General features: G+C 39.6%; 1 protein-coding gene across 1 annotated transcript in view; it reads right to left on the reverse strand.

Annotated features, from left to right (window-relative positions):
- LOC149321303 (succinate--CoA ligase [GDP-forming] subunit beta, mitochondrial) overlaps positions 1–26,657 on the reverse strand; it is a 279,860-nt gene that overhangs the window by 192,977 nt on the left and 60,226 nt on the right. The window contains exon 2 of the mRNA XM_089519254.1: positions 26,324–26,465. Coding sequence (XP_089375380.1) covers positions 26,324–26,465 — 142 coding nt within the window. The remainder of the gene's footprint in view (positions 1–26,323; positions 26,466–26,657) is intronic.

A 26,657-nucleotide genomic window follows, 5' to 3' on the forward strand; every position in this document is an offset into this window, starting at 1 on the left:
AGAAGAAGGTTTAGCAATTAATGGGATTTAGCAGTTCACGTGGTTATAAAAGTTACAGTCAGAGTCTGAGTTAGCTAGCAGATGAGGTGAGAGAGTGTGAGAGATGTGATTTATATGTATTAAATAATTAATCTGTGATATTATATTTAAATTCTGTTTCATAAACCATTAATTTTTAATGGAAACCTCATGGCTAAAACCAAAGATGGAAACACACTAACACAGAAAATGGGGGAAAAGGAAAAACAAACTAACATTCTATTACTACTTAATTATTATTATTAATAATAATAATAATTTGTTTTATTTATATACCACTATTCCAAAGATCATAGCTGTGAACAGCAAGTAAGCTAATTAGCAAGTAAGCTAATTTGCCCCCAACAGTCTGGGTACTCATTTTAGCGACCTCGGAAGGATGCAAGCCTGAGTCGAGCTTGGGCCCTTTTGCTGGTCTTGAACTCGCAACCTTGTGGTTTTTGAGTGAATGGCTGCAGTACAGGCATTTAACCACTGCGCCACCAGGGCTCCCTACTTATACCTACAAATGTTAATAAACATATATTAACATGCACACAATAAACGTACTAATAATAAACATAATAAAAGACTTCCAACTTTCTTCTGCCACAGTTAACTGACCCTTCAACATTTTCTCTTATCATATAAGGCTAAGCAATTAGATAGAATCTACCTTAATGTATCTAATTCACTAACTGTGATATTAACTTACAAATTAAAGTTTGCTCTGGTGCCACAACAAACTACCATTCCATATCATTAAAACATGGCAGTTAAAGTGGCGTCTAATCGGATTATTTCTATGGTGTGGATGCAGACTAATGCACAATTATCTTTGCCTATTTTAACATCAGCTTTTGAAACCGATTACTATTGTATCCCCCTCCCTCTGTTGCACATATTCTATAAATAATATCCATTCTTTCAAGACACCATTTATGGATTTGCTTCTAATAAGATGAGTCTGTTTCTCCATCTCCACAATTTCCATCATTTCTCCCTCTGCCCACATTCATTATTTTTTTGGAATTTTGGGACTCTTCCAATATTTTGCACGGACTAATCTAGCTGCCAATTATACCAGAGGATCTTTCCATGTTCTTTTTCTATTTTTGATTTCATCAAAAATTCCTAACAGAAGGAGTTCCAGGTTATGTGACAATTTTAATTTCAATATTTTCTGCATTAGTGATTTAATATAACTCCTTTTTTGTTTTTGTTTTTTTGTTTTTTGTTTTGGTTTTTTCCTTTTTGCTTTTTTACAAACCCACCATATGTGGGAAAATGTAATCCTATTTCTTTATTACATTTCTTTATTACATCTTTGTGATCCTACTTGTTTATTACACCTTTGAAATCTCTGAAATAATTTTGGGCAATTCTGCTGGAGATAGTGCCATGGTTTATTGCTGTGTGCTTGGAGGTCAATTCCAACTTATCACTGGGTTTTCTGAGCACAACTTGTTCGGAGGAGGTTTGCCATTGCCTTCCCCTGAGGCGGAGGGCATGTGCTACATAATTTAAAAAAGATTTTCCTTTAAAAAGTAACGAGTACGTAGACCCCTCTTCCACATATTTTCCCATTGTGCAATACACACACAGAGAGAGAGAACAGACTCTCAATGTCCATGGGCTTGCCATCCATGGGTTTAAGCATCTGCGATGGCAAACCCCATTGCTATCAAAGCAGCTGTATGCACATCATGCCCGTCATTCAGGACAATAGGACTTAAGGTCCCAAGTTTTCCCTTATCTGCAGGGGGAGGATCCAAAACAGATCCTCCATGGATGTGAAGGATGTGTGTGTGTGTGTGTGTAGTGCCCTACATTGTAAGACCATTTCACCATACATTCCTTCACTTGTTCATCTACCATTTTGCCCCTTAACAGTAAATAATACATTTTCACAATTAGTTAAGAATTGTCCAAGCGCAGCTGTTTCTGCTATTCTGATTTTACTAATTCAAAGTCTCCATATTTTTTTATCCACTTTAAGCCTTTCACAGATTTGTAGCTATGGAAACAGCTGTATCTTATTATCTTCTGGTTCCAATTGTTCTTCCCATCACAATGGCCTGTTACAGACTGCCAAAATAAAGCTGCTTCAGGTCTCTTTGGAGGTATGCTATTTAAATGATGCATGGGTCCTAAGAGTCCGGAGGTTGCGCCAAAGCCACACTCCATTCCTAAGCACTGGAGTGCAGCTTTGGTGCAGCTTCTGGATTCTTAGGATGCATGCATCATTTAAACAGCATACCTCCCTCCAAAGAGACCTGAAGTAGCTTTATTTTGGCAGTCCGTAACAGGCCAATAAATTCAAATTACCCCAGTTAGCTACATATTTTTAATCCCTTCCCAATACTTCACATGATTATTTTCAAATAATTGACTGTTAATTTTCCCAATAAGTTCACAATCCTAAGTGGTCTCCTACAATTACAACCAACAAAGGCGCTTACCCTATATTCCTCTTTCCCAATTTTCACCCCTTTCTATTTTTTTCTTTCCTTATTACTTTCAGGACTTCAAATGAAAGGATAAACCTGGGCAACCTTGCCTCATTCCCTTCTCAATTGCCAGTAGGCAACCTTGCCTCGTTCCCTTCTTAATTTTCAAGCAGCCAGTAATAAATCATGACTTTTGTATTACAGTTGGCCCTCACCGACTGAGGGCCTGCCACTCGTGGATTGGAGCATCCGCGGATGACCCTATTCTGTTTTCCCCAATGGTGGGATGTTCCAGCATGGTCACAGCGCACCACTACTGTAAAGAACAGGACTTGAGGTCTTGTGTTTTTTGTCATCCATGGAGGGGAGTCTGGAACGGAACCCCTGTGGATATGAAGTGCTGACTGTGTATGCTTTTATCTTCAGGAACACTACATATTGGAAAATTGAGTTCAAACAGAGTGTCTGTGGTGCCAGCAAATCCAATAACTGGATTGGTTACCTTTATTGATACCTTTATTGGACCAACCAAAACACACAATTATATGTTGCAAGCTTTTGAAGTCACACTGGCTTCTTCATCAGACAAACAAGAGAAAAAAAATTGAAGGTGTTAGTCATAGTTAGCCTGCATTTTCTGTTTCTGGTCTTGGTTCAGATGGTAGGGAGGGCTATCTGCAGGTTGACACCTCCCCCTTTGGCCATACAGTCCCTGGGAGATGCTCAAAATCAAGAAAATTTAATGTACATTCGCAACTCAAAGGTGCTTCCTTGGAATCCAGCATTGCTCCTTCCTTTGTGAAGCCACAGGCTCCTATGTAGGTAGAGCACACTGAATTTCTCAAGAAGTCTTCATGTTTGGATGTTATTGGATTTGCTATATGGCCAACCAGGCTACCCCAGATATTTTTTTTTGGATTTCAAAATTTCACATTTTAGCCATCACAGGGGAATCCTAAAGAGGGAGCCAGCGTACTGGGACCTTGCTATCCGAAGCTTTGCCTCCAACAAAGGTAAAGCAATTTTTTTCCTAATATTGAGACTGGAATGGCATGCTTTACCTCTCCACCACTTAAAGTTTTCCTGAAGCAAAACATGAAAACTGATGCAAAACATGAGATCTTTAGACTGGAAGGGGGCTAAAAGCTGACAAGGACAGAGATCTTTAGACTAGTCATGTAAATCAACAAATATGACTGGTAGTGAGCCACTGGATAAGGAACATGATTGGTCAGCAGTTCTAATAATGAGATAATTAAAAATGAGTTTTGAGATAATTGCAGGGAAAGTTCACATTTGCAGTTGAGAAGAAATGATACAGCAGTGTAAAATATCTAGCAATTGCAGAGGCAATACAAAGAATTAGAAAAAGAGAAAGTTCAATCTGAGGAATTTCCACTGGAGGAGCTGAGAACAGAAGGCCATCCTGTCAAGATGATAGCAGACTCTAGTGACAGAAGGTTTCTGACAGAGGCCTGACCAGAGAGTTCTTCAGCAGGAGCCCATGAAATCAATCACTCAAGAAGCCTCTGAACAAAGAACTAGAGCAGCCAAGATTTCTGTACAGCACCTGCTTCTAATTGTGAAGGATTGCCTGGGGTTGAGTTTAAGAAAAATTGATCTGAGGAAAAAACTATTTATTGCAATGTAGTTGGGGACAACTATGTTATTTATTTGAAATAGTAACCAAGGATATGCCATACATTTGAAAACTAACACTTTACTCTCTTATGGAGTTAATTCCATTAATAGAGGGGATGTCAATACCATGCTTATGCCACAGTAATAATGCTACTAAGTTTCTAAAAGATACAGATGGTCTATTTATGTAGCATCTGTTAATGGCTTATAATTATATTATATTATATTATATTATATTATATTATATTATATTATATTATATTATTTCCATACATTACAATTGATAGTACAGCTTTCAGTTAATACATTTTGTCCCATTCCCTTTCATCATTCTCTGCACAGCACACACTGGATGTAGGTCTGGGTCTTCTCATAATTCTGTTCTCCTCTTACCTTTTGGCTGACATGGTAGCACTTTTAAAGATAGCTCTTTGGGGACAAGACCAGCCCTTTATACTATCAAATTGTGAATCAGTTCCTTGTCACCACCATGCTGCCCCCTCTCAATAGAATTCCTGTTTCTCTAAAAGATCCCATATCTTTGGACATTCAGACCATTTTAGATTCTGGATGCAACAATCTGATATCACTAATTCTGCTGAGTAGTGACCTCGACTTAAGTTCTGCCCTGATGACACCCTCCTTTAGCTCCTCAATAAAGAGTTGTCTTTGCTGTTGGCCTTTCTCTTACACACATGACAAAGGTAAACCATAAGGGAAGTTCCTTACCAGAAACTTTCCTCTGATCCATTTTCTACTCCTAGGGTCTGCTAGATTAGTTTGTGAAGAACAGCATTTAGTTTCTGAAGAACTGAGCAGCTGGAAGTTGGCAGAAGAACCTGCAGCAGATTGCTGTCGTTCAGAGAAGGAATGTGTTCAACCTCTTTAGCCCTACACTTTCATTCCAGCTAGGCTGAGACTCAGAATAAGTGAAGCACTCAGTAGGAGAGACATAGTACAGAATGACGAGCTTGCCGTGGTAAGAGCAAGGAAAAAATTGTGAAGGACTGTTCAAAGGCAAGCTGCCAAAATAAAATTTTTAAAAATCACAAGTGGGAAAAGGACTGCATTCTTAATTGTTATTTATATTATGCTGGCAAGAAAGCTGGGGTTCAAAGCTTCCTTTGTAGATCATTATTTAACAGGAATTAGTGTGGATGGTAACACAACAGCATTCAGCAATTACATTTCAATACCACTTAATGACCACCAAGGACTTTTACAAGTTCAACCTAGACAATGGAGAAGTAGAAATAGTAAAAGAATTCTCATACCTGGGATCAAACATTGATAGAAATGGGGACTGCAGTCAGGAAATCAGAAGATGAAGAATGGGGAGGTCAGCCATGAAAGAACTAGGAAAGATTTGAAAATGCAAGGATATAGATTTGAGCACAAAAGTTAAAATCATACAAGCCACAGTATCGCCTATTACAGTACGCCCGCATCATACACGGCTTTGAGCATACAGGGCACAAGGGGTGGCGCGTCCCATTCGGATGAATGGGGCATGTGCCCGTGGCGCGCTGCCGTGCCACCGCACACATGATCCCCATTCATTTGAATGGGGCTCGAGCATAGGCAGAATTCGCCTTACATGGGGGTGTCTGAAACGGATCCCCGCATAAGTCGAGGTTCCACTGTACCATGTATGGATGTGAGAGCTGGGTAGTCAAGAAAGATGATAGGAAGAAAATCAATTCATTTCAGATGTGATGCTGGAAAAGAATGTTGAGGATCCCGTGAACAGTCAAAAGGCCAAAAAAAAAGGGGGGGTCCTAGAGCAGATCAAGCCAGAAACCTTCCTGAAAGGATCAGTGGATGCAAAGTCTGTGGATATTGAGGGCCGACTGTATACTTGTTCTGTAAGGGTTCCTTGAGACTGGAAAATTAGTTCAAGGGTTCTAGCAGGGTAAAAGTGCTGGGAAAGCCTGGACTAGAGCATGAACCAATGGGTTGAAATTACAAGCAAAGAGAATCCACCTAAGCATCAAGAAGAATTCACGGTAAGAACTGTGTGACAGTAGAATAGAGAGTGGTGGAGTCTCCTTTGGAGGTCTTCAAACAGAAGTCTGATGGCCATGTTTCAGGAGTGTTTCATTTGTGTGTTCCTACAATAGCAATAGCAATAGCATGTACATTTCTATACCGCTTATCAGTGAACTCAGCACTCTCTAAACACTTTACAATCGGTAAGCTAATTGCTCCCCAACAAGCTGGGTACTCATTTTACCAATCTATGAAAGGATGGAAGGCTGAGTGAACCTTGGAGCCCTGGGCTCGAACTCACAACCTTGTACAGACATTTATCCACTGCACCACCAGGCTTCCTGCATGGCAAAGGATTAAGTTAGAATGCCCTTGAGGTCCATCCTTACAACCCTATATTTCTATGATTCTGTGCTGGCATTGATACATTAGTTAGCATCTGTTTTGTCCTTCAGTCTCTTCCTACGCCTTTTATACTTACACAAGAGGTATGCTACTTCTGATGACCCAAGAGCTACTTCTCAGGCTGGCTGAGTAGTCAAGGAACAGATACCAAGAAGGTATGAAAAGAAGAAACAGTGCTTACCAGATTTTTTTAAATTAAAAAAGGCAAAGAACAGATTAAAAACCAACTATTTTCCCATTTATATTTATATTTAATTGTCATTATATTTTCAATAAATAGGAAATTATTTTATTTAAATAGGATTCAAGGTGACTTACTACATACAAGTTAAAACAAAGCACAGCTTTAAAAATAATTCAAACGTTAAAAGCAATTTGACAACAATTCTGGTTTTGAAAAACCCAAGTGACAGTTTTTTTTTGTTGTTTTTTTAAACTTATTTAAAACATAGTAAGAAAAAGGAAACACACACCACACCACACTCCCATTAAAGCTCCATCTGTCTCAACAAGTTAAAAACCAAATATTGCCTAAATAAAGAGGTCTTTACCATTCCACAACTTAATGAAAACGCATTGTCAACAAACAAGATTCCCTGCACTAATAATTGATTCATTACTACCTGGAAAGACTAATTTCGTTATTAACAAATAAAATTTCTACCACATTATAAAAACTAGCCCAACATACTTAACTATCATTAAATTTATATTGGTACATGTTACCATTTATTGATTTTATGCTCTGAAGGATGTAAGTGAATTGTTTGGAAAAAGAGAATGATTTTCGGTACAAGACTCATTTGAAGTACTGCAGTTTTATCAAGCTGGTGGGCAAAACTCTGGAACATTGCTCTAATGGAAAAATTGACCTGTGTGTCCAGAACAGCGTAAGGAATAGGGGACAATGAGGGGAGAGAGAGGCAGGCGAGCTCCAACTGCCTTCCTCGAAGAGGACCAGCCCTCCCTTCAGTCACCATCTGGGAGAGAGAGGCAGGCGAGCTCCACCAGGCCTGCCTGGAAGAAGCAGAGCCCTCCCTCCGGTCCATCTGCCTTGGTCCAGGCCTCAGAGGGAGAGAAGAATGCTGGACCTGATCCCCTCCCCCCTCACCATTCCCTTCTCCTTTTGTGTCGTGTCTTTTAGATTGTAAGCCTGCGGGCAGGAAACTGTCTGGTTAAAAATAATAATAAATGTAAGCCGCCCTGATAGCCATTAGGGCTGAAGGGCGGGATATAAATACCTAAATAAAAAAAAAATAAATAAAATAAAATTTTGGGAAAGATGATTCCCCTTCATTCACTATGTGCATGAACATGGTAAAGATGATATTCTGCCAAAGCCACAGTCAATATGCTGGAAAAACATCCGCTAATGGAAAGGTGATTTCATTATCAGTCTTCATTCACTCCATAACTGCTGACTTCTATTAAGACCAACCCACCTGCTAAAATACAGATTTGTTATCTCCTATGGCCTGTTAAAAAGACATTAGTTTCCCTTTTCCCTTTATTTTTTTTTGTTTTGCTTTGTTTGTTTTCATGTTTACTGTTGTTAATGTATAATTTTACAAAATTAGTATTCATAGCATAGTATTTTTATTACATAACGAATCTAAGTTCATTAAAAATTATATTGGTACATGAAATAACCTTAACATCTGCTAACCATCCCTTCAGTTTTGTTAGCTAGTTCATTGGAACTACAGACATTCTTTAAGAGTGCATTGGTGCTACACAATCACAATGCTACTATTTCTATTCAAATGACTCACATTAAATAAAATATCAAAAGATATAACACAATTTTCAGCAATAAAGAGCCATCTTTAGCACCTCTTTCTGCCAATTAGGTCAGACATGTAATCTAACAGTCTTAACTTGATTTTCAAGGGAAGTTTACTACTGAGACATGAAAGAGATTCCTCTTTACTGCTGAATTTTCTCACAACTGGAAAAAAAAACAGCTCTGAAAACACATACTGTATATACTCATGAGTAAGTCTAGAAATTTTAGTCAAAAATGGACTAAAAACCCCTATGTTGACTTATCCACAGGTCAATGAAAGTACTGTACTTTAACTCTTATCAAAAAGGGAACCATGCCCTGGTGGAAGGTGAGAGCTTAATCTCTTCTCAGAGCACATAAAAGAAGCATCAACCCCCTTTCATCCATCCAGCCTTTAGGGTGAGCACAGTTATGCCTGTTAACATTTTTAAAGATCTTTAACATTGTTTTCCTTTGCCTCATCCTTTACATCCTTTGTTACATGTTGCTAAGTTTTATCCTCAACTTGTCCACGCGTCATATCAAAATCCATAATTTTGGCCACAAAACCTGCCTTCGACTTATACATGAGGTCGACTTATAGCCGAGTATATACGGTATTTAATGTTTTAATGTTGATAGATCTCAAAGAATCTGTCCCAACCTTTATCAAGCCACAGAAATTAATAGACAAATCTAAAAAAAAGAAATTCCTAAAGGCACTGCGTGAATACATTATTCTACTGCTCAATACAGTTCATTAGATGCCTTGAGCTCTAGTACCTCCTTTTATCATTACTCTTCTTTCCACAAATAAGCAGCCTCCACCTTATCAGGTTTTTCATCCCTTCACCTGAAATGTGCAATACGTCCCAGTGTACATGGTGTCTTCAAGCCCTTGGTGTTTTGTGTTTTATTTGCTTTCAAGCTGTTTGCTTTCAAGTTGTTTCTGACATCCCTAAGGCAAACCCAACATAGGGTTTTCTTGGTAAGTTTCTTCAGAGGGGGGTTGCCATTGCCTTGAGGCTGAGAGAATGTGACTTCTCCAAGGTTACCCAGTGACTTTTCATGGCCAAGTGGAGATTTGAATGCTGCTCTTCAGAGTCACATTCCAATGCTCAAACCACTATAGCATGCTGTCATCTGTGTTTTCCAAAGGCATCTGATCAGCCAAAACAAGACACACAATTGTTTAGATGGATTTTCAATATGATTCAGGCAGGATGTTGTTAGTTATCTTGCTGTATGATTTTCATCTCTACTATTCCTATCCTTTTGATACACAGATAGCAGGACTGCACAAAGTATTTCAAACATGAACATATCACAACTATATAGTACAACATTATGGTATTTTTATTGTTTCTTTACAAAGACATTGATAATAAACTTAATGTTGGCATTATTTCTCTCTGTGTGCTTTTAAAAATATAATTTGAGGAAAGTGACATGGAAAGCATGCTTAAAATTATTTTCAATGTGCAAGAGACAGATGGCTGAAGGAAAGCAGGCAGACCTCAGCACTCAACTTTCTCCAGAACTAACAGACACCAGATTCAGCCTACCCTGACCTACATTTAGCATTGGATGGTGTCTTTTCCAACAGTTGCTTGTCAAAAAGAATCTTTCACTGATAAGTGCCTTTCTTCCAACTGTTATCCAATGAGTTGATGTTCAAAGAGATGCAAAACAGTAGCTCACTGTACAGTCCATGCTTTTTTTGCCTGGCATCCCATATCGCTTTACTTCAAGAATCCTGGCATGATGACCACTATCCTAAGGTATCCTAAGGTAGTAAAGAGTCACCACTACCAGACTGCAACTTTAAGGCAGATAAACATCTAGTTATCTGCAGCATAAGACCATGTTCTCACAAACAATTTACTGCAGAATATTCATAGAGCTAAAAGAAGCATCATTTTGAGGCAAACACCAATTGGGAAACCTAAATTTCTCTTTTCTGCTACAAAGAAACATATATAGGGAATTTGGTTGTCCAATTGGCCAGTTTATTCCTTCCCTGGTGGAGGACTGCAGGAGAAAGCAGAAAACAAAGAATGCAGTTCCCTGCTAATTTGCAGCAGAGAATGGTAGCTTGCATGTCCATTGTTTACCAAAAAAATTGCTCACTCAAGAAAAGGTACCACGTGTTACTTTCAGCCCACCTCAAGTTCAACTAAAAATCAGCACGAATTGGCTTTTGACTCTGGGCAGTGGCAACACCAGCAGGGTGGAGACAGTGGGGTGCAGACACTAGTGGGGTGCAGACACCAGGTCACCCCCATCAGAGGGGCTGACATTGCAGGACAGGTGGAAGTGGTGGGCCCAGCATCCTGAAGAAATCTCATACTGGTTGTTGGGGGCACTGGCAGGAGTGGTGTCTGGGCCAGCAGCGAGTGTTGAGGTATCTCAGTGCTAGCTTCCATCCCCTTTGTCCTGTTTGCTCGTTTTGTGGCTGCTCTTGCTCAGGTAGAGGAAGAGGATCCACTGCACCTGCCCTCCTTGCCCTGACCAAGTGTGGCAGCCAGTGAGTAATGCCACCCTGTCAAGCCAAGAATCTGGGAGAGGATTTTTTTTCTGGAGCGGACTTCTCAGAGGTCCAGGGTGCTCCCTTGTACATGGAGAAGCCAAGCATTGGTGACAGGGGTAGTTGTATGGCATTATGTGTGTGCCTTTAGGCTCCCCAATTTCTACAGTGACTGTCCCCACCTTCTTGCTGGTGAGGGATGCAACCATGGGGGTGACACCATGAACCACTTAGGTGACCCAACCCTAATGATAGCACTGACTCTGAGCAGATTTAGACAGAATATAACACAAGCAAAATTGCAAGATTTTGCAAAACTGAGGGTCAAAAAATATTTTTGCTACATCACATATAATTGTTGTGTTTTTTACAATTTGCTTAGACATTTCTGTGTTGCAATATGTGGCTTAATGAAATGATCCTGCAAGGAATTATCTTGCAAAGAGTAAAGAAAGGGGTTACAGTCTTCTAATAGACTTTCAAAATGGTTTAATTCATTGGTGCAAAAAAGCAAAAATCCATTCAAAATTACTAAAAAAATTCACACTGGAACATGAGCATTAACACTTAATCAAAGCTGAATAACAAGTGACTTGATAAAAATAGTGAATTTGTGAAAGAACTGTGTGATATGACATTATATAGGGTTTTTTTTAATTCAGCACCCAAAAAATACATTAAAAACAGCTACAATACTGAAAGAGTTTTTTCACTGCAGGCCTGTGTTATTAACCCCTATGCTAATAAATGTAATATTATCAGGTGGTTTCTGAAAAAAAGCCTTTATGATGCCATTGGACAGTGCTTGGAGGAATGGGGGAATTAAGTTATGGCAATAACACATTTGCTGATTTCTCAACTGTGACTATTATTTTGTATCTCATCTCTGTACTTCAGTAACATGAACATGACAGCAAAATGAATGTCAAAACAAACTGACAGCTCTTGCTGTACTAATGCATTTTGTGCTATTGGGAAAATTTTGTTCCATTTACTCCTAGCTCATGTTGATAGCAAATAAACATGTACAAACAAAGTCAAGTTAGTTAAGTCAAGAGAATAGAATACAAAACCATTCTTTTATCATTATCAAGCCTTTGAAGGGTGTTCAGAAACTGATGATCATCCAAAATGCAATGTGGAAAAGTATAACCACACCATAACAATATATTCATGGCTAGCAGTATGTTCACAGGATACAGATGTAAAGGTCATGGGGGGGCACAGAAAAAGATGAGGATATTTCTAAAGCCACTCACCCAATGAAAAGTGAATACAATTGATTTATGCCTATTAAACTGATGAATAAAATATTTAATACAAAGTGCTCTTTTATTTACTTCCCCTACATTATTGCTGAAAAGTATTATCAGATAGGTTTCCAGGTAAGACCATGTATAGCATCTCATATCATTGAAATTCACAGTCTTGGCTTCACTTTCTCAGCCCTTGTTATGGAAATCAGAGTTTTATGACTGCTTGGCACTATAGACAACTAGTGGAGAAAAAATAATTTAATAATAATGATGATGATCTCTTCTATTTTTATTAGCTTCTCATAAACTGTCAAAACCAAAGAGGTTCCTTGTAATTCAAGTTGAGGTCTCTGTCACTTAATTTTAGCAAACAAATAACATTTTAAAAGTACATTATTTCTATAATATAATATTTCATGAATAAACTGTGCTTATATGAAGCACACAGTTTGTATAGTAATATAGTGACGTTCGATCTGTAAATGGCGCTAAAGTAGGGTTGCCATAATTGAGGACCTCCAAACTGGGACAAATGTAGGACAAGGTTTGAAAATGTAGGACTTTTTTTTAAAAAAAAATTCCCTGGCTAGGAAATTTTAAAAAACGTCCTACATTTTTAAAATTTGTCCTCTTCCTCCTCCTCCCGTTCTGGGAGGAAGCCTAGGCCTGCTCCCAGGCCAGGAAGGGGCGTGGGGCGGCTTGGAATCGCAGCGATCGCCGCGGTGCCAAGCAGCCTCGTCCTCCTCCCGGTCTGGGAGGAAGCCTAGGCCTGCTCCCAGGCCGGGAAGGAGGCGGAGGCTGCTCCTCATTGCGGCGATCGCTGCGAGGGGAAGCATCCTCCTCCTCCTCCTCCCGGTCTGGGAGGAAGCCTCGGCCGGCTCCCAGGCCGGGAAGGAGGCGAGGGCCGCCCCTCATCGCAGCGATCGCCGCGAGGGGAAGCGTCCTCCTCCTCCTCCCGGTCTGGGAGGAAGCCTCGGCCGGCTCCCAGGCTGGGAAGGAGGTGGGGGCCGCCCCTCATTGCGACAATCGCCGCGGTGGGAAGCGGCCTCCTCCTCCTCCCTGGCCTCGCGGAGGCCTTGGAGGACCCCGCGGTCGGAGCTCCGACCGCAGAGCCGCCTCCAAGGCCTCGCTGGGGCCCGGGAGGGAGCGTCTCCGCGGCTGGAGCTCCAACCGCGGAGAGCCTTCCCAGGCCTCAGCAAGGCCTTGGAGCTGCCACGGGGGCTGAGGTGGCCGCGGTGGGCGGGGCCGTCCCAGTTTGGGCACCAGACCGGGACCGGGATGGCACCGCCCAAACCGGGATTGTCCCGCCCCCCGGCGGGATATGGTAACCCTACGCTAAAGTTCCTTTTTTTGTTCATTTTTTACACATATTTTCATTTTTCCCTCCAAATCTGCCATCTGCTCAGTTTAGGCTTAAAAGCATGGCAGAAATGGCCCCCGCTTTTCTCTTTATGATAGCAACTGGGAGATGTAACAGATTTAGACTTCTGCAGTCCTTGATTAATGTTTGCCAAATTGACATTTACTTAAACCCACTTTTAAGATATATATACTCAAGGTAATATCATAATCCGTCCCTCTCCTTATTTTAATATCACTAGATGCTACTTCACACCCACATAAGACCATTCCTCATAAATCAATGTGGTTAGACTATCAGATGAGTGGGGAGAGATAAGTTCCAATTTCAGGTAATTGTTTATTCATTATTAAGTTGTAAATTACACTTTTCTCTTATCTGGCCCCTTACTAGGTCAGATAAAACATTACAGCTTAATAGATAGAAAAAAGAAAAACCCAAACAATGATAATTTGATTCAAACATATAGCCGTGTTAGTCTGTGGAATCAGTACGTAGAGAGAATTTGTAGCACTTTTGAGACTAACTGAAAGAAAGATGTTGGCAGCATGAGCTTTTCTAGACTACAGTCTACTTCCTCAGATGCATTTAATCATTCCTGGCCACTGAATGCATCTGAGGAAGTCTACAAAAGCTCATGCTGCCAACTGCTTTCTTTCAGTTAGTCTCAAAGGTCTCTCTACATAATGACAATTTCAGATTGTTAGTAAATCTTATTAACAACTTAAAATAGTGGTGGAAAATTGAATATTAAAAGACTGGAGGAACAAACAGCATTTTTGGAATGCAGGTTAAGTTTCCCTTATCCAAAATGTTTGGGACTAGAACTGTTTGGGATTTTCAATTTTTATTTTTTGGATTTTGGACCCAAGTCTAAACAGAAAATTCATTTATGTTTCCTAATATACCTTGTACACGTAGCCTGAAGGTAATTTTATGCATGTTATATTATTAATAATTTTGTTCATGAAACAAAGTTTATGTACAGTGAATGATCAGAAAGCAAAGGTGCCACTCTCTCAGTCACCCATGAAAAAAAGTTTTGGAATTTGGAAATCTGGAAAAGGGAGACTTAACCTGTACTCTATTTTTGGAATAGTATCTTCCTATATGAGCCTCTTTGGGTGAGGTCTTACTTTAATTCCGATCTCCTATCCAGGCACATTTGGGGGAAACACTGGAGAATACCTTATCAACGGCTGTTCGTAGGCCTTAGAATTCCTTCCCTAAGGAGGTTAGATAGCTCTCACCTTGCTGCCCATTCCACCAGGAAATAATTATGGTGATGTTTCCAAAAGGCTTTTAAAAATTAACTGCAATGGGCTTTTAATTATGCTATCTTCTTGATTTTTCTCTTCTACTTTTTAATGGATGATAATACTTTAATTATACAGATTATTTAACTGCATTTTCAATAACTGTTATATATTTTCCCTCCCTGACCACCGTCTAGCCACTGTAGCATGTACTAACTACTGTATACATATATTTTGAATGATGTCATTTTCTGGATTTTAAAACTATCTTCTTATTTTAAAAATACAGTCGCCCCTCCATTTTCACAGGGGATCCATTCTGGACTCCCTCCCCATGAAAACAGAATGGTCGTGTGCCCCTGCACATGTGCCTTGGGCACACACACCATATTAGTCAATGGGGCTCGCCCCTCCATGAGTAATCGAGACCGTGGACTTCAAGTCCTTGAAAATGGAGGGACGACTGTATCTTTAATGCTTAAGAGCCAGGATGACATGATAGTCCTGAGTGTTGGACTAGGACTCCAGGAGATGAAGGTTCATCTATGCAAACCCACTGGGTGACCACCTGTTTTCACATTAAGATGATAGAGTTGCCATAGGTAATGAGAATCCATTTGATCCACTTGTATACTGCTTTCAGTCCCTGTATTATAAAAGAACTTGGTTATAAATGAATCAACAAGAACAACATCCCATGAAAGACAAAATAAGGGAAAAATTTAATATTCCTTTGAAAGAAACCTTAAAAGATGCTGCTACTGAAAAGGTTCTGTCCTAAGTGTCGACAAAGCTAGCCACTCTAGAATGTGGGACATAAAACAGAGTTTATAATGATGGTTGTAAATTATGAGAAAATATATATGAAAGAGGTAGTTTAAGTTGAAACTGTTTAAGTCCTTGTCAGTCAAAGCTAGTATAGTAAGCCCTCCACATTCGCTGGTTTGGGGCGCAAGACCCTGTGAAAATGGGAAAAACACAAAAAACCACTATTTGTTTTAATCTGAGAGAATAGCTCTCTAGGAATCTCTAGAATCTCCAGTGCAACTCCATGATCAACATCTGCCAGAAGCTGACTGAAGAATCACACTGGAGGACTTACAAATGCCTAGAATAGTGTTTTCTCTAGGAATCTCTAGTCCTCTAGCATGACTCTGTGGCCAGCAGAATAATGCTGGAGGACCCAAAGAGAATATATTAATCAAATTTGTGAATAAGCAAATCCACAAAAGTCAAAGCTGCAAACATGGAAGGCTGAACTAGAAGCCAATAACGTTATTTTAAGATATTATAATAGGATCTGTAAAGCATAGTCTGACCACAATTTAGCCACTGAAGCATGTACTAACTGTACATACCAACAACTTTTCAAGGGCAGCCATGTACAACATTATCGTAAGGTATGATTCATGAATCCCTGGGGCCAAACCCTTTGTCCTCAGGAAAGGATGTGTCTGCTCACCAGACAAAACTGGACAAAGGCATTCCCGGCCACTGCTGCTTTCTCACTAGCTAAAAGTACTGTATATACTCATGTATAAGTATAGAGATTTTAGTCAAAAAATTGATCTAAAAAACCTGGATCGACCTATCCACGGATCAACATAAGTACTGTACTTTAACTCTTATAAATAAAAGGGAACCATCCCCTGGTGAAAGGCAAGAGCGTAATCTATCCTGCATGCACTGATCCCACTCTATTCTCTCATTCATCCAGCCTTTAGGGTGAACACAAACAGTTATGCTTGCTCAAATTTTAGAAGTTCTTTGGCACTGTTTTCCTTTGCTTCATCCTATAGGTTCTTTGTTAAATGCCCCTACGTTTTATCCTCGACTTAGCCACACGTCATATCAAAATCCATAATTTTGGCCCCAAAACCTGCCCTTGACTTCTACATGAGGTTGACTTATAGACAAGTATATACGGTACTTCTAGAACCAAGAGCAACCCCAAGATGTATAACAAAGCTGTAAGAAAGTGGGAGACACAAATGGCAGAACAGTAAAAATTGCCTAAGGAAATGGGCAGGATGAATATCTTTAAGAGCCAAAATAAAATCCCCATGGTATACTATGTATACACCACATATTAGTCTTCTGTCTTCACCAAAAACTACTATTGACCTGAGACAGAAGAATTACTATCTGATAACCCTACAACATGTGGCGATTGTACACTGTGCACTAGAATAGTAAGAATACAGTTTGAAAGATTGGCCCTAGGTGGAGCCTAGGTGGCGTTCCAATTAATAGTAATGAAGGACATGATGTAAAACTAGTGTTCCCAAAAATATGTCCCATATTACTCATAAAGGTAGCATGTATTACATGCTGCAAAAAGGATTAAAAACCTTCCAACAGATTCTTGACTGTACACCTTGTTATTTTTATAGCTAAATAGTATATATCATGACAGACTAGGAATAAACAAACACATAGCAATGTTACACAGTGTATGATTTGGCTTTTATCACATTTCTGCATTAGAAATTGTCTTGCCAAAGAAAATTCATCAATGCAATCCCTGATTTGCCCCCTCTTTTTAGCATAAACAGAAATAAAAAACAAAAAAGTTTATATATGACATAGACTAACTATGAAATTCAGTACTCATTTATAACAATATTTGCTTGTATTTTTGTCTCCGTTTCTATTTCCAAGTGGCAATTTTAGTAATTTGATCAGAAATCCAACACAGAGAACAGTAACTCAGCACAACATTAGTGTCAAACATCTGAAATGAGATTTTGATTTGCTAGTCCCCTACCCATTACTCACATTACTATAAATCTATATGATTCAAAGACATCTGTGGCAGCAAAGGGTTATAAAGTAACTAAAGGTATGCTGCAGCTCGTACTCACCTGTGCCCTCAGTAAAACTTTTTTTAAAAAAACAAAAGTATGAGGGGATACTTTTATTTATTTATTTATTTGTATTTTGGCCAGGAGAGGGAAATACTTTTCTTATTCAGCCTTTTAGCAACATTTCCTACATCCAGAATGGAAAAGGAGTGCCATCTACTTGCCTTCCAGTAGCAGGCAAAATGTTTTTATTTAGACAAAGACTTTAATCATTAGCTGGTGGCTCAGGAAATTTTTTTTTTTTAATGAAAGAAAACTATTGATTATTTTTCTTATCTGTTCAATTTTAAATGTTTTTAAACTTTTTTTTAGTGCCAATTTCATATGATAATTTATTTAATTGTTTTTAAACTGTTACTATTATGGTTGGTTTTAACTATAGTCTTTCTTTTTCTTTCTTTCTTTCTTTCTCGGTATGGGAAAAAAGGATGTGTGTGTTAATTTGTTGATGTAATCCCCCCTCGATCCGCAGGGAGAGGCGGGAAAATACAAATACACATTATTATTATTATTATTAAATAAATAAAACAGTGACGTCATGTGATAAACTTCGGGTATTTCCGGGTTTTCTCTAATTTAACTCTCCTTTAAATCCTGTTTTCCAACAGGATCTCACTAGTGTGATAAACTCCTATGTGAACAAAGGCTTGATTTGTTATAGAGATGGTTCTGATGGCTCTGGTACATAACCTCTACTCTGAACAAGAGGCCACCATTATGAAAGAATACGGAGAAACAGAATGGTTTCCAATTGACAAGAGAGCTCAGACACACTTGCAATTTATCACTCTACCTCTTTAATTTATATGCAGAACATATGCAGAAAGCAGAATTAGACTCAAGGATAGACAGGTGTTTACACACCTGCCTGTCCCCACACCACAGACCAGAGGCCAGATGTCCTGTTTCCACACCAGATGTGGCAACCGGGGTGCCCTCACTAGCAACAATGGAGAAATAAAGTAAAGGGTGTGCAGGGCCGCCTGATCTGCTGAGGTTTGCTATAGAGTTTCCACAAACCTCCGCAGGAAACTGACCTATGCTAAGGCCCCTTTGACCTGGGACTGGTCAGATCTACAGGCTCTCCATCTGGCCTGCCAGATCCTAGCCAGATCCCAGCCCGGGGCTAATAGCCTGCATCATCCAAACAGGACAACGTGAGGCTGGAGGAACACAGGCCTTTTGGCCAGTGCAGACTGCCCCTCAGAGGAAGGAGGAGTAAATACTGTGAGAAGGAACATCAAGAGCTTAAGATATGTGGATGATGCCATATCACTTGAAGAAAATAGCAAAGATTAAAAAGAACTGATGAAAGTTAAGGAACGAAGTACAAAAGCAGGGTTACAGTTGAATATTATGAAAATAAAAATAATAACCTCAGATGATTTACATAAATTTAAAGTAGATAATGAAGGCACAGAAACAGTTAAAGATTTCCTATATATTTGCTAAATCACTAATCAAAATGGAGACTTTAATTAAAAAAACTATAAGAAGAGCAAGACCTGGAAGGGCAGCTATGAAGGGGGTACACAAAATCCTAAAATACAAAAAACTATTATCAAATACCGAAGTCACAATCATCCAGGCCATAGTATTTCTGATTTCTATGTATGAGTGTGAAAGGTGACTAGTGAAGAATGCTGACAAGAAGAAAATCAGTTCATTTGAAATGTGGTGCTGGAGAGTTCTACAGATACTATATACCAATAAAAAGACAAACGAATCGATCTTAGAACAAATCAAGCCTGAACTTTCAGTAAAATTCAAAATGACTAAACTGAGATTGTTGTACTTTGGACATATCACTAAATGGTATGACTCATTGAAAAAGACAATAACACTTAGTAAAGTGGCAGACAATATGAAAAGATGAAGACTGCACTAAAGGTTTTATTCAATCAAGGAAATTACTGCATTTGCAAGATCTGGGCGGAGGAGTTGATGTTAAGATTCTTGGATGTCTCATTCATAGCAATACCATAAGTGAAAGTCAACTTGGCATCAAACAGCACCAACAAAATTAACTGGAGGTCAGGTGAAGACTTGCATACAAAACTGTAACTCCACTGTGCTATGTGTTACATGTACTTGAACTAACATGTACATGCACTTTTCTCTATTTTAGCTTTGCACTAGTGAAATTAGCCAATGAAAATATATTAATCCCCTAATATGTCATCAGAGATTCTATTTTACAATCAAGCTGTTCTTTGAACAGACTTTAAACAAACAACAAATGAAACAAATCAAAGAAGAAAAGACAATGGCCATTATTCAACCACTCTGGAAAGTGTGAAAAACAGGACTGGTGTAGCAGATCATGTAACCTGTCACAGCAGAACAGCTCATTAGGGTGAAGGAATAGCTTATCAATTGCCAGTAACAAAATGTGTCTAAGCCAGGTTCAAATGTAAAGATGTGTAGGTGGTAGCTGTATGAAAGGACAGTATGAAAGGATTTTATGGTAATTTGGAATGAAAGGTGCGAAGACAGCTTCTGCTCCTTTGTTTCCAAAAGGCATTCACTTTTACATATGTCCTCAACCTTCTTAACTGATCTGAGCCCACCTTCACAGAGGTTTGGGGTTTAATTTTAGCTGGTTCCCTCTTAAATTTAAAACTGATTTATGCCTTTATGGCCAAATACTGATATTGTATTATATTTGGAAGCCACCTTTAGAAGCCTGCGGTCTTGAAAGGTGGCTGAGAAATGTACTGAATAATACCAGCAAGAAAAGGATCAGATTCCACTCTGTCTTTTACCACTCTGAATAATACTTTCCTTTACTGTTAAGGGAAATTTGATCCTACTTAGTTTGTGCAAGAGCAATCAATAACTACTCACTTTACTTATAGCTCACAAATGTAGCTGTTTATTCACATTCAGTAAAAGTTATTACAGGGACTGATTATTTTTAGACTATTAACTTTATCCCATCTATCTCCTCTTTTTGCAGAACGTCTGCCTCACATCTAACACAGACAATAAACCACATGCAAATATTAATGATACATTCTGATTGTTCCCTCATAATATGAATTTCAGAAACAGGCTCTCAAATCCCTTGGCATATTATTTTATGTTAAACACAGATATAAAAAGACAAATTTGTTGATTTGGAGCCTCCCTCATAAAGCAAATCAGGCGTAACAGTACTTTTAAGATTGTAGGGAATTAGTCTTTTCTTTATTTGTTGGATATGTTCAGATTCTTGACTTGGAGCATAAAATGACTTAATGTTGACTCATCAGCACTTTTTCTTGTAAAATAGTTTCACCCAAGAATTGTTCAGCAATGTAAAAAGCCAAAAATCCTTTGGGTTCTTTTACTAGTCACAATTCCCTTTGAAGGCAAGTATTAATGGCATGACTTTAATTTTCTAGGCATCTGCTATGTTTCGCTTGGTGAAAAAAATCCACCAGTCCAATAAAACTTGTTTACAAATCCTTTTATGCTTTTCCCTCTTTTGAGATATTAGTGGATTTTCTGACATGGTTCCAAGGAAACCATTAATCAAGAAATGTATTAAACTGAAAGGGCACTATAGCACTGCTACTGACTCCAGCGTTTCAGAGACTATATAGAAAGTGATTATACTAACCACCACAATTCTGGTTTTCCAACACAGTATTTGCTACCTGTTACATACCAGCTCACATTGCCATCTAGAAACAAACTCTTACAAAATTGTGCCACTGGTTCAGAACAGCAGTAACATTCACAAGCTTGAAATCATGGTTGGGGTGCGCATGGTATTTCAAATGTTTCTGGATCCTCAAGATGCTAGGATTGCATGCTCTTCCTCCCTTTTTCAAACTTTGGTTTAAAGTGTAAGTGTTCGCGTTGTTACAGATGTCATAGGAAGCATACGAGTGGGAAAAATTTGAAAGGGACAAAAACAGAGAAATGTACGATCCCAAGGAGAAAGGAAGCCTAAGTGAATTCCCACACTTTTAAGGACTGAGAAATGCTACATCTTCAGCAAGCCACAAAGAAATGTTGCATCTGCAACAAGTCTACAGAGCTAAAGCATGGAAATCTGAAATGCATGGAAAAGCATAACAGCTCCTTAAGCCAATATTACCAAGTGTTAAAAGAGCTCAGGGTAAATACTGTATGATGACAATATGTTGGCCATAAATAATGTAAAGCTTGCCATGGGATCTCCAACCGTACTGTTGGTTATCAGAAACGTTTTGCCAGATCAAATGTTTACTGAAGTTTCTATTGTCCTTTAACAGTAGTTTGCTTAAATTAGTTAGAGTTCTCTTTTAGCTGAGGTATACAAATATCAACGTGCTTAGAGTTAACACCAGACTAGATTTTAGGAGGTACCTGCTGAACTACTTTCCCCTGTATTGTATAGGACCTGTATCTGCCAAATATGCTCAGAGGCACCATGCCAGCTGTTATTCTTGAGCAAAAATGGGAAAGCAAGTGGTAGAATAGAGATGATAGTGCTATTTCAAAAAGTATGTTCCAAAAGCCAATTTTTCCTGTCATAATGGAACAAAATTTGGGGTCAAGCAAACTGGTAGCTTAAAGTGGCCACTGGCTGCTCCAGCCCCAGTCACTCCCTGTTCTCCACAGGACTGCAACGACCAGAAGCCAAGGTCCCAAAGCCAGCCACTGCCATGGTCCAGATCAGGCCACTGGCAAGGAGTGCTTTTTTGTGCTCCTTTTGCTTCTGCCCAATCCAGGGGTGTGCATCATCTGTACAGCATGCGCCCAGACTAGCCCAAAGCCGGCGCTTTTGGAATGTGTATTTCAGGCTTTTGAGATCCCAAACATCTTGTTCCATTTCTTTCCACAATAATAATGTACACTTCATGGTTTGCCATTTGCTTCTCTTTACTTCTAGGAGGTGAAAAACCAAATGTTATATCAATAATCTGAAATTCCTAGAACCAAGATGACTTTAATAATGTATGATGCAATCATTCCATCCAAGTATCACATAGGATTGTGGAAACACTCAGTTCATGGCTCAGTGGGCAACCTGGAAAGTCCACAGAAAGGTAATGAGAGTCTATTTCCGTCATGGCAAACCTATGGCAAGTGTGCCAAAGATGGCATGCAAAGCCATTTTTGAGGGCATGTAGGGCAGGGAAAAGGAGGAACAGGCGCACACCTTTACTCCTCTTCCCAGTCATCCCGGGCCTTCAGCTGTCTCGGGAGGGTGGGAGGGAGGAGAAGGCACAGGCACGTATTTATTCCTTTTCTTCCCGCCATCCCGGGCCTTCCAATGTCTCTGGGGAGGTAGATGAAGGCCCGGGAGGGCAGGGGGAAGACAAAGAACAGGTGAGTCCCTTCAACTGTCTCTGGGGAAGTCCTGCCAACCACTACCATGTCAGGATGCACAGGGAAGCCATTGAAATCCACAAATACTTGGACAATTTCAACAGGAAAGAGGAATCCCTTAAAGTAAACGGGGGCGGGTTATAGACTGCCGCTTTGAGGCGGTCTGCCGCCACCGCCACCGCTTGCTCCATGCGGGAGCCACAGCAGGAACACCGCACGGCTCCCGCACGGACCGAAAAAGAAGCTCCAAAATAGAGCTTCTCCTTGCGGCGCCTCTGTGACGTCGCGAGGCTCCAGGGGCGCATTTGCAACGTCACAGACGCCGCGACACGTTCGGACGCACAGCGTCCGATACATAAAGATGGCGCCGGCCGTGTGGAACGGCCGGCGCCATATTGTACGGACAGAGTCCGTATTAGAGCCAGGGGCGTCTAGAAGAGACACCCCTTTTTTAAAATGGGACGTCCTGCGGACGTCCCAAGTGCCGGTCTGTAACCGGCCAAGGTTTGGCTACCAGTCCTGAAAGATAGCAAGATAAAGACAAATGCAATGAGAAATCTCCCAGGGTCAGGGGTTTCCCAGTAGACAATGAGCACTGATCAAGCTGACATTAGTCCTCTTGTGCAGACCCTCACAACCTGAGGATTGCCATTAGCAACCAACAATACACATGCAAATCACTCCTGCCATTCCAGATCACACAATATATATAGCCAAGTCCTTTCCAGGCAAACATTCTCTGAAGATGCCAGCCACAGATGCTGGTGAAACATCAAAAAGAAACTCTGCTAGAACATGGCCACATAGCCCGAAAAACCCACAAAAAACTATGGATGCCGGCCATGAAAGCCTTCAACTTTACTTTGTTTAAGATTGTTTTTGTTAGACCTGTCTGTTTAATTGTTGATGTTTTCTTAACTTTTCACTAATGGTTTTTTAAAGCTGTGTTCTTGCTTTAAGATGCCTTCAATCCTATGCTGGAGGGAAACTGATTAAGTGGTGTTGCCAGCTATAGATATAGGAATTAACATTGGTTGATCTCTAGAGATGAGTAATAACACATCAATTTCAAAATACATTTTTAACCCAACATGTGTGTTAACTATGTGGACCATGTTTATTGACGGTTTAATTGAGCATGGTGGTAATTTCATAGCCCCTGAAATCCCCTTTACAATACAATGTGCTTAAATAATGCAGTTAATTCACTGTCCATTTGATGTACTATACTTAAGTAAATGAAAATTATCATTGCAACTGATAGAAATGGGTTTTCAGAAATGAAAGCTGTAGGACGGTCATACACTGCATGTTTCTTTTTCTGGCACGTGATTTTGCTGCACTGCCTGGGAGCATGGTGAACATGATTGGAAAGTTGCTTGTTCAGCTAAGCTTTCACATTGTCTCCCTGTACCCATTCTACCTGCCATGTTCTGTTCCTTTGGTTTCGTGCTACCTGCAAAACTGACCCTGTGAGTTGGCAAAGCTTAAGGAATTACATGCAACATGGCACTGAAGACTGCAGAGGGAGGAAGAACTTGAATAAATTGAAAATGTCCATCTCTCCTGCCACCATGGCAGGAGCAGAAGTGTATTTCACCCTGGACTTCAGACATAGCACTTAGATTTTCTCTGTTTTAAAACACTATACACACACACACACACACACACACACCATACACCATAATCAATGACAATATCATTAATAAACCATAGAAATGCCAAACAGTGAGAATACAACTCAGTCTGGAGACCCTTCTCTTTTAATTATGACAGGCATATGAGTAGCTCTCTTGTCTGTCCTATTTATAAACTCCTCTCTTATTAAGTACTATCGTATCTCACATTAAAAGCAGCCTGTAAGTATGCTACAAGATCTTCTCTAGGCTTGTAGTCCTTAAAGTGAACTGATGAGAGTAGAAAAGGAAAGATTAAAAATGATAGGTTCAGAATCTCACAGAGGAACATTTTCATTTAATCTGCTGAAGTGGCACATATTGTATTCTGCTGCCTTTTTGTCATTGTAATTTGAAGGACTTTTACTAAAACAACTTTCCTCTATGGAAGAACAAAGTTGCATATGTGGAACTTAGATCACTAATTTAAAAGGCAAACTTTTTGGCACTAAGCACACACTTAGAAGTGGCTTTAAAGTCCCATTACAATAAATGTGTTTTCAAATGAAGCCAATCTCTAGAGCCCAGGGAAACACAAGCCATTCCTAACTATCTTCATCACTACTCTGTGATTTTGTACATGCTTTGAATGGGCTAGACCAGAAAAAGACCTGCCCCTTGATCCTTTCTTTAACGATGAGTACCTCTGCCCTGCAGATGAGTTGGACTGAAGAAATTAGAATAAGAAACATGACAAGTACACAGCAATATGCAGAGTGCTAACCCGGAACATCTTGTAACCCCACCCACCCATCTCTGATTAGCTTATTTTAATTGATGATTTTAATGTTAAATGTGTTTAATTGATGTTTTCGGGGAGGGAGGGAATAAATGGGATTATTGTTATATTGGATGGATTTTTACTGTAAGCCGCCTCGACCCTGATGGAGAGGCGGGGTAAAAATAAAGTTGTTGTTGTTGTTATCTTCATATTCCTGACTGAAAATAATGTGAATGCTTGCCCTTCATACAATATGGAAATATTAGTCTCCATAACAGACTGAATTCATTCCAAATGCTCAGCCCCCCACCAATTTGATCTTAGAAATCTTCTTGTTTAAAGAGCTGACTGGTGTCCAGTTGCCTAAGGGTAATACAGTGAAGACAAAAGACAAAGAACCTGCCAAAACCTGAAACTGGACTTCCTAAAAATGCTCATAGTAAAACTGTTTTGAAGCCAAACCCAAAGACCACAGTATCTGAAGAATTGCTATCTGCTATCTGAAAGCTGCCTTATAGAAAGGTCATTCCTGGAGGCTGGAGTACCATATTCTTTTTCAGAAGTGGTGCCTCATCTGTAGTCCTTTTTTACCTGTTTACCTGACAGGAGCACCAGCTTTGTGCCAGGCAGTCACAGTTCTCTCTATTCCCTCCAGCTTCCAGTGGCCTCTAACAATTTTACCATCATTTTGTATCCCCACAGTACTGCTTTCCCTTTTATTGCTATTGTGTGATAAACTAATTTCTTCCTAATGTTTCTAATCACCTTGGTCTCAGTCCTCTCAGCTCTCACTCACTCATGTTTTAATTTGGACAATATCTGCTACAGTATATACCACAAGATCAGTTATACATATTTACATCAATTGTAACTCATTCTGTGCTTCTGGGACTGAGTGGGCTAAAAATAAAATCCAAATTGTATATGAAATCATGCTCATTCTTGTTAGATCCTTCTGATCTCTACAATAAAATGTGTCTCAATTTAAAGACCTTGTGCAACGATCTATATGTATACTTACAACGTCCCAATTAAATTTTCCAAGCTTGTTTAGCATATTGCAGATATCACTTCATTACTAGCCAACTTACTAAGTCTCTTAGCTGCCTCAAGAGCATCATTTGCAGTGTCAGCCACGAAGAATCTCTGAACTGTGACCCCGTGATCAGCCATCAGTTTCTTACTCTGGTATTCCTGCAGGTTTAACCATCGTCTGGGGGATAATTGAACAGCCTACAGAAATGAAAAGAGAAAAGAGAGAGGGAAATCATCATATTCATTATGAAGAGTTCATGAAACAGTCAACTCAGCTATTAGGCCTCATAGATGTGGTCACCTGCAACCGAAAATCAACAAGACTAGAACATACAGCATTTAATATATTTAATATTTTGCAGAAGGTATATTAGCTAAATGCTTATGGTG

The sequence above is a fragment of the Sceloporus occidentalis genome, unplaced genomic scaffold (genome assembly GCF_023333645.1).
Source record: "Sceloporus occidentalis isolate IW3139 unplaced genomic scaffold, rSceOcc1.0.p SCAF_1, whole genome shotgun sequence".
Lineage (NCBI taxonomy): Eukaryota > Metazoa > Chordata > Lepidosauria > Squamata > Phrynosomatidae > Sceloporus > Sceloporus occidentalis.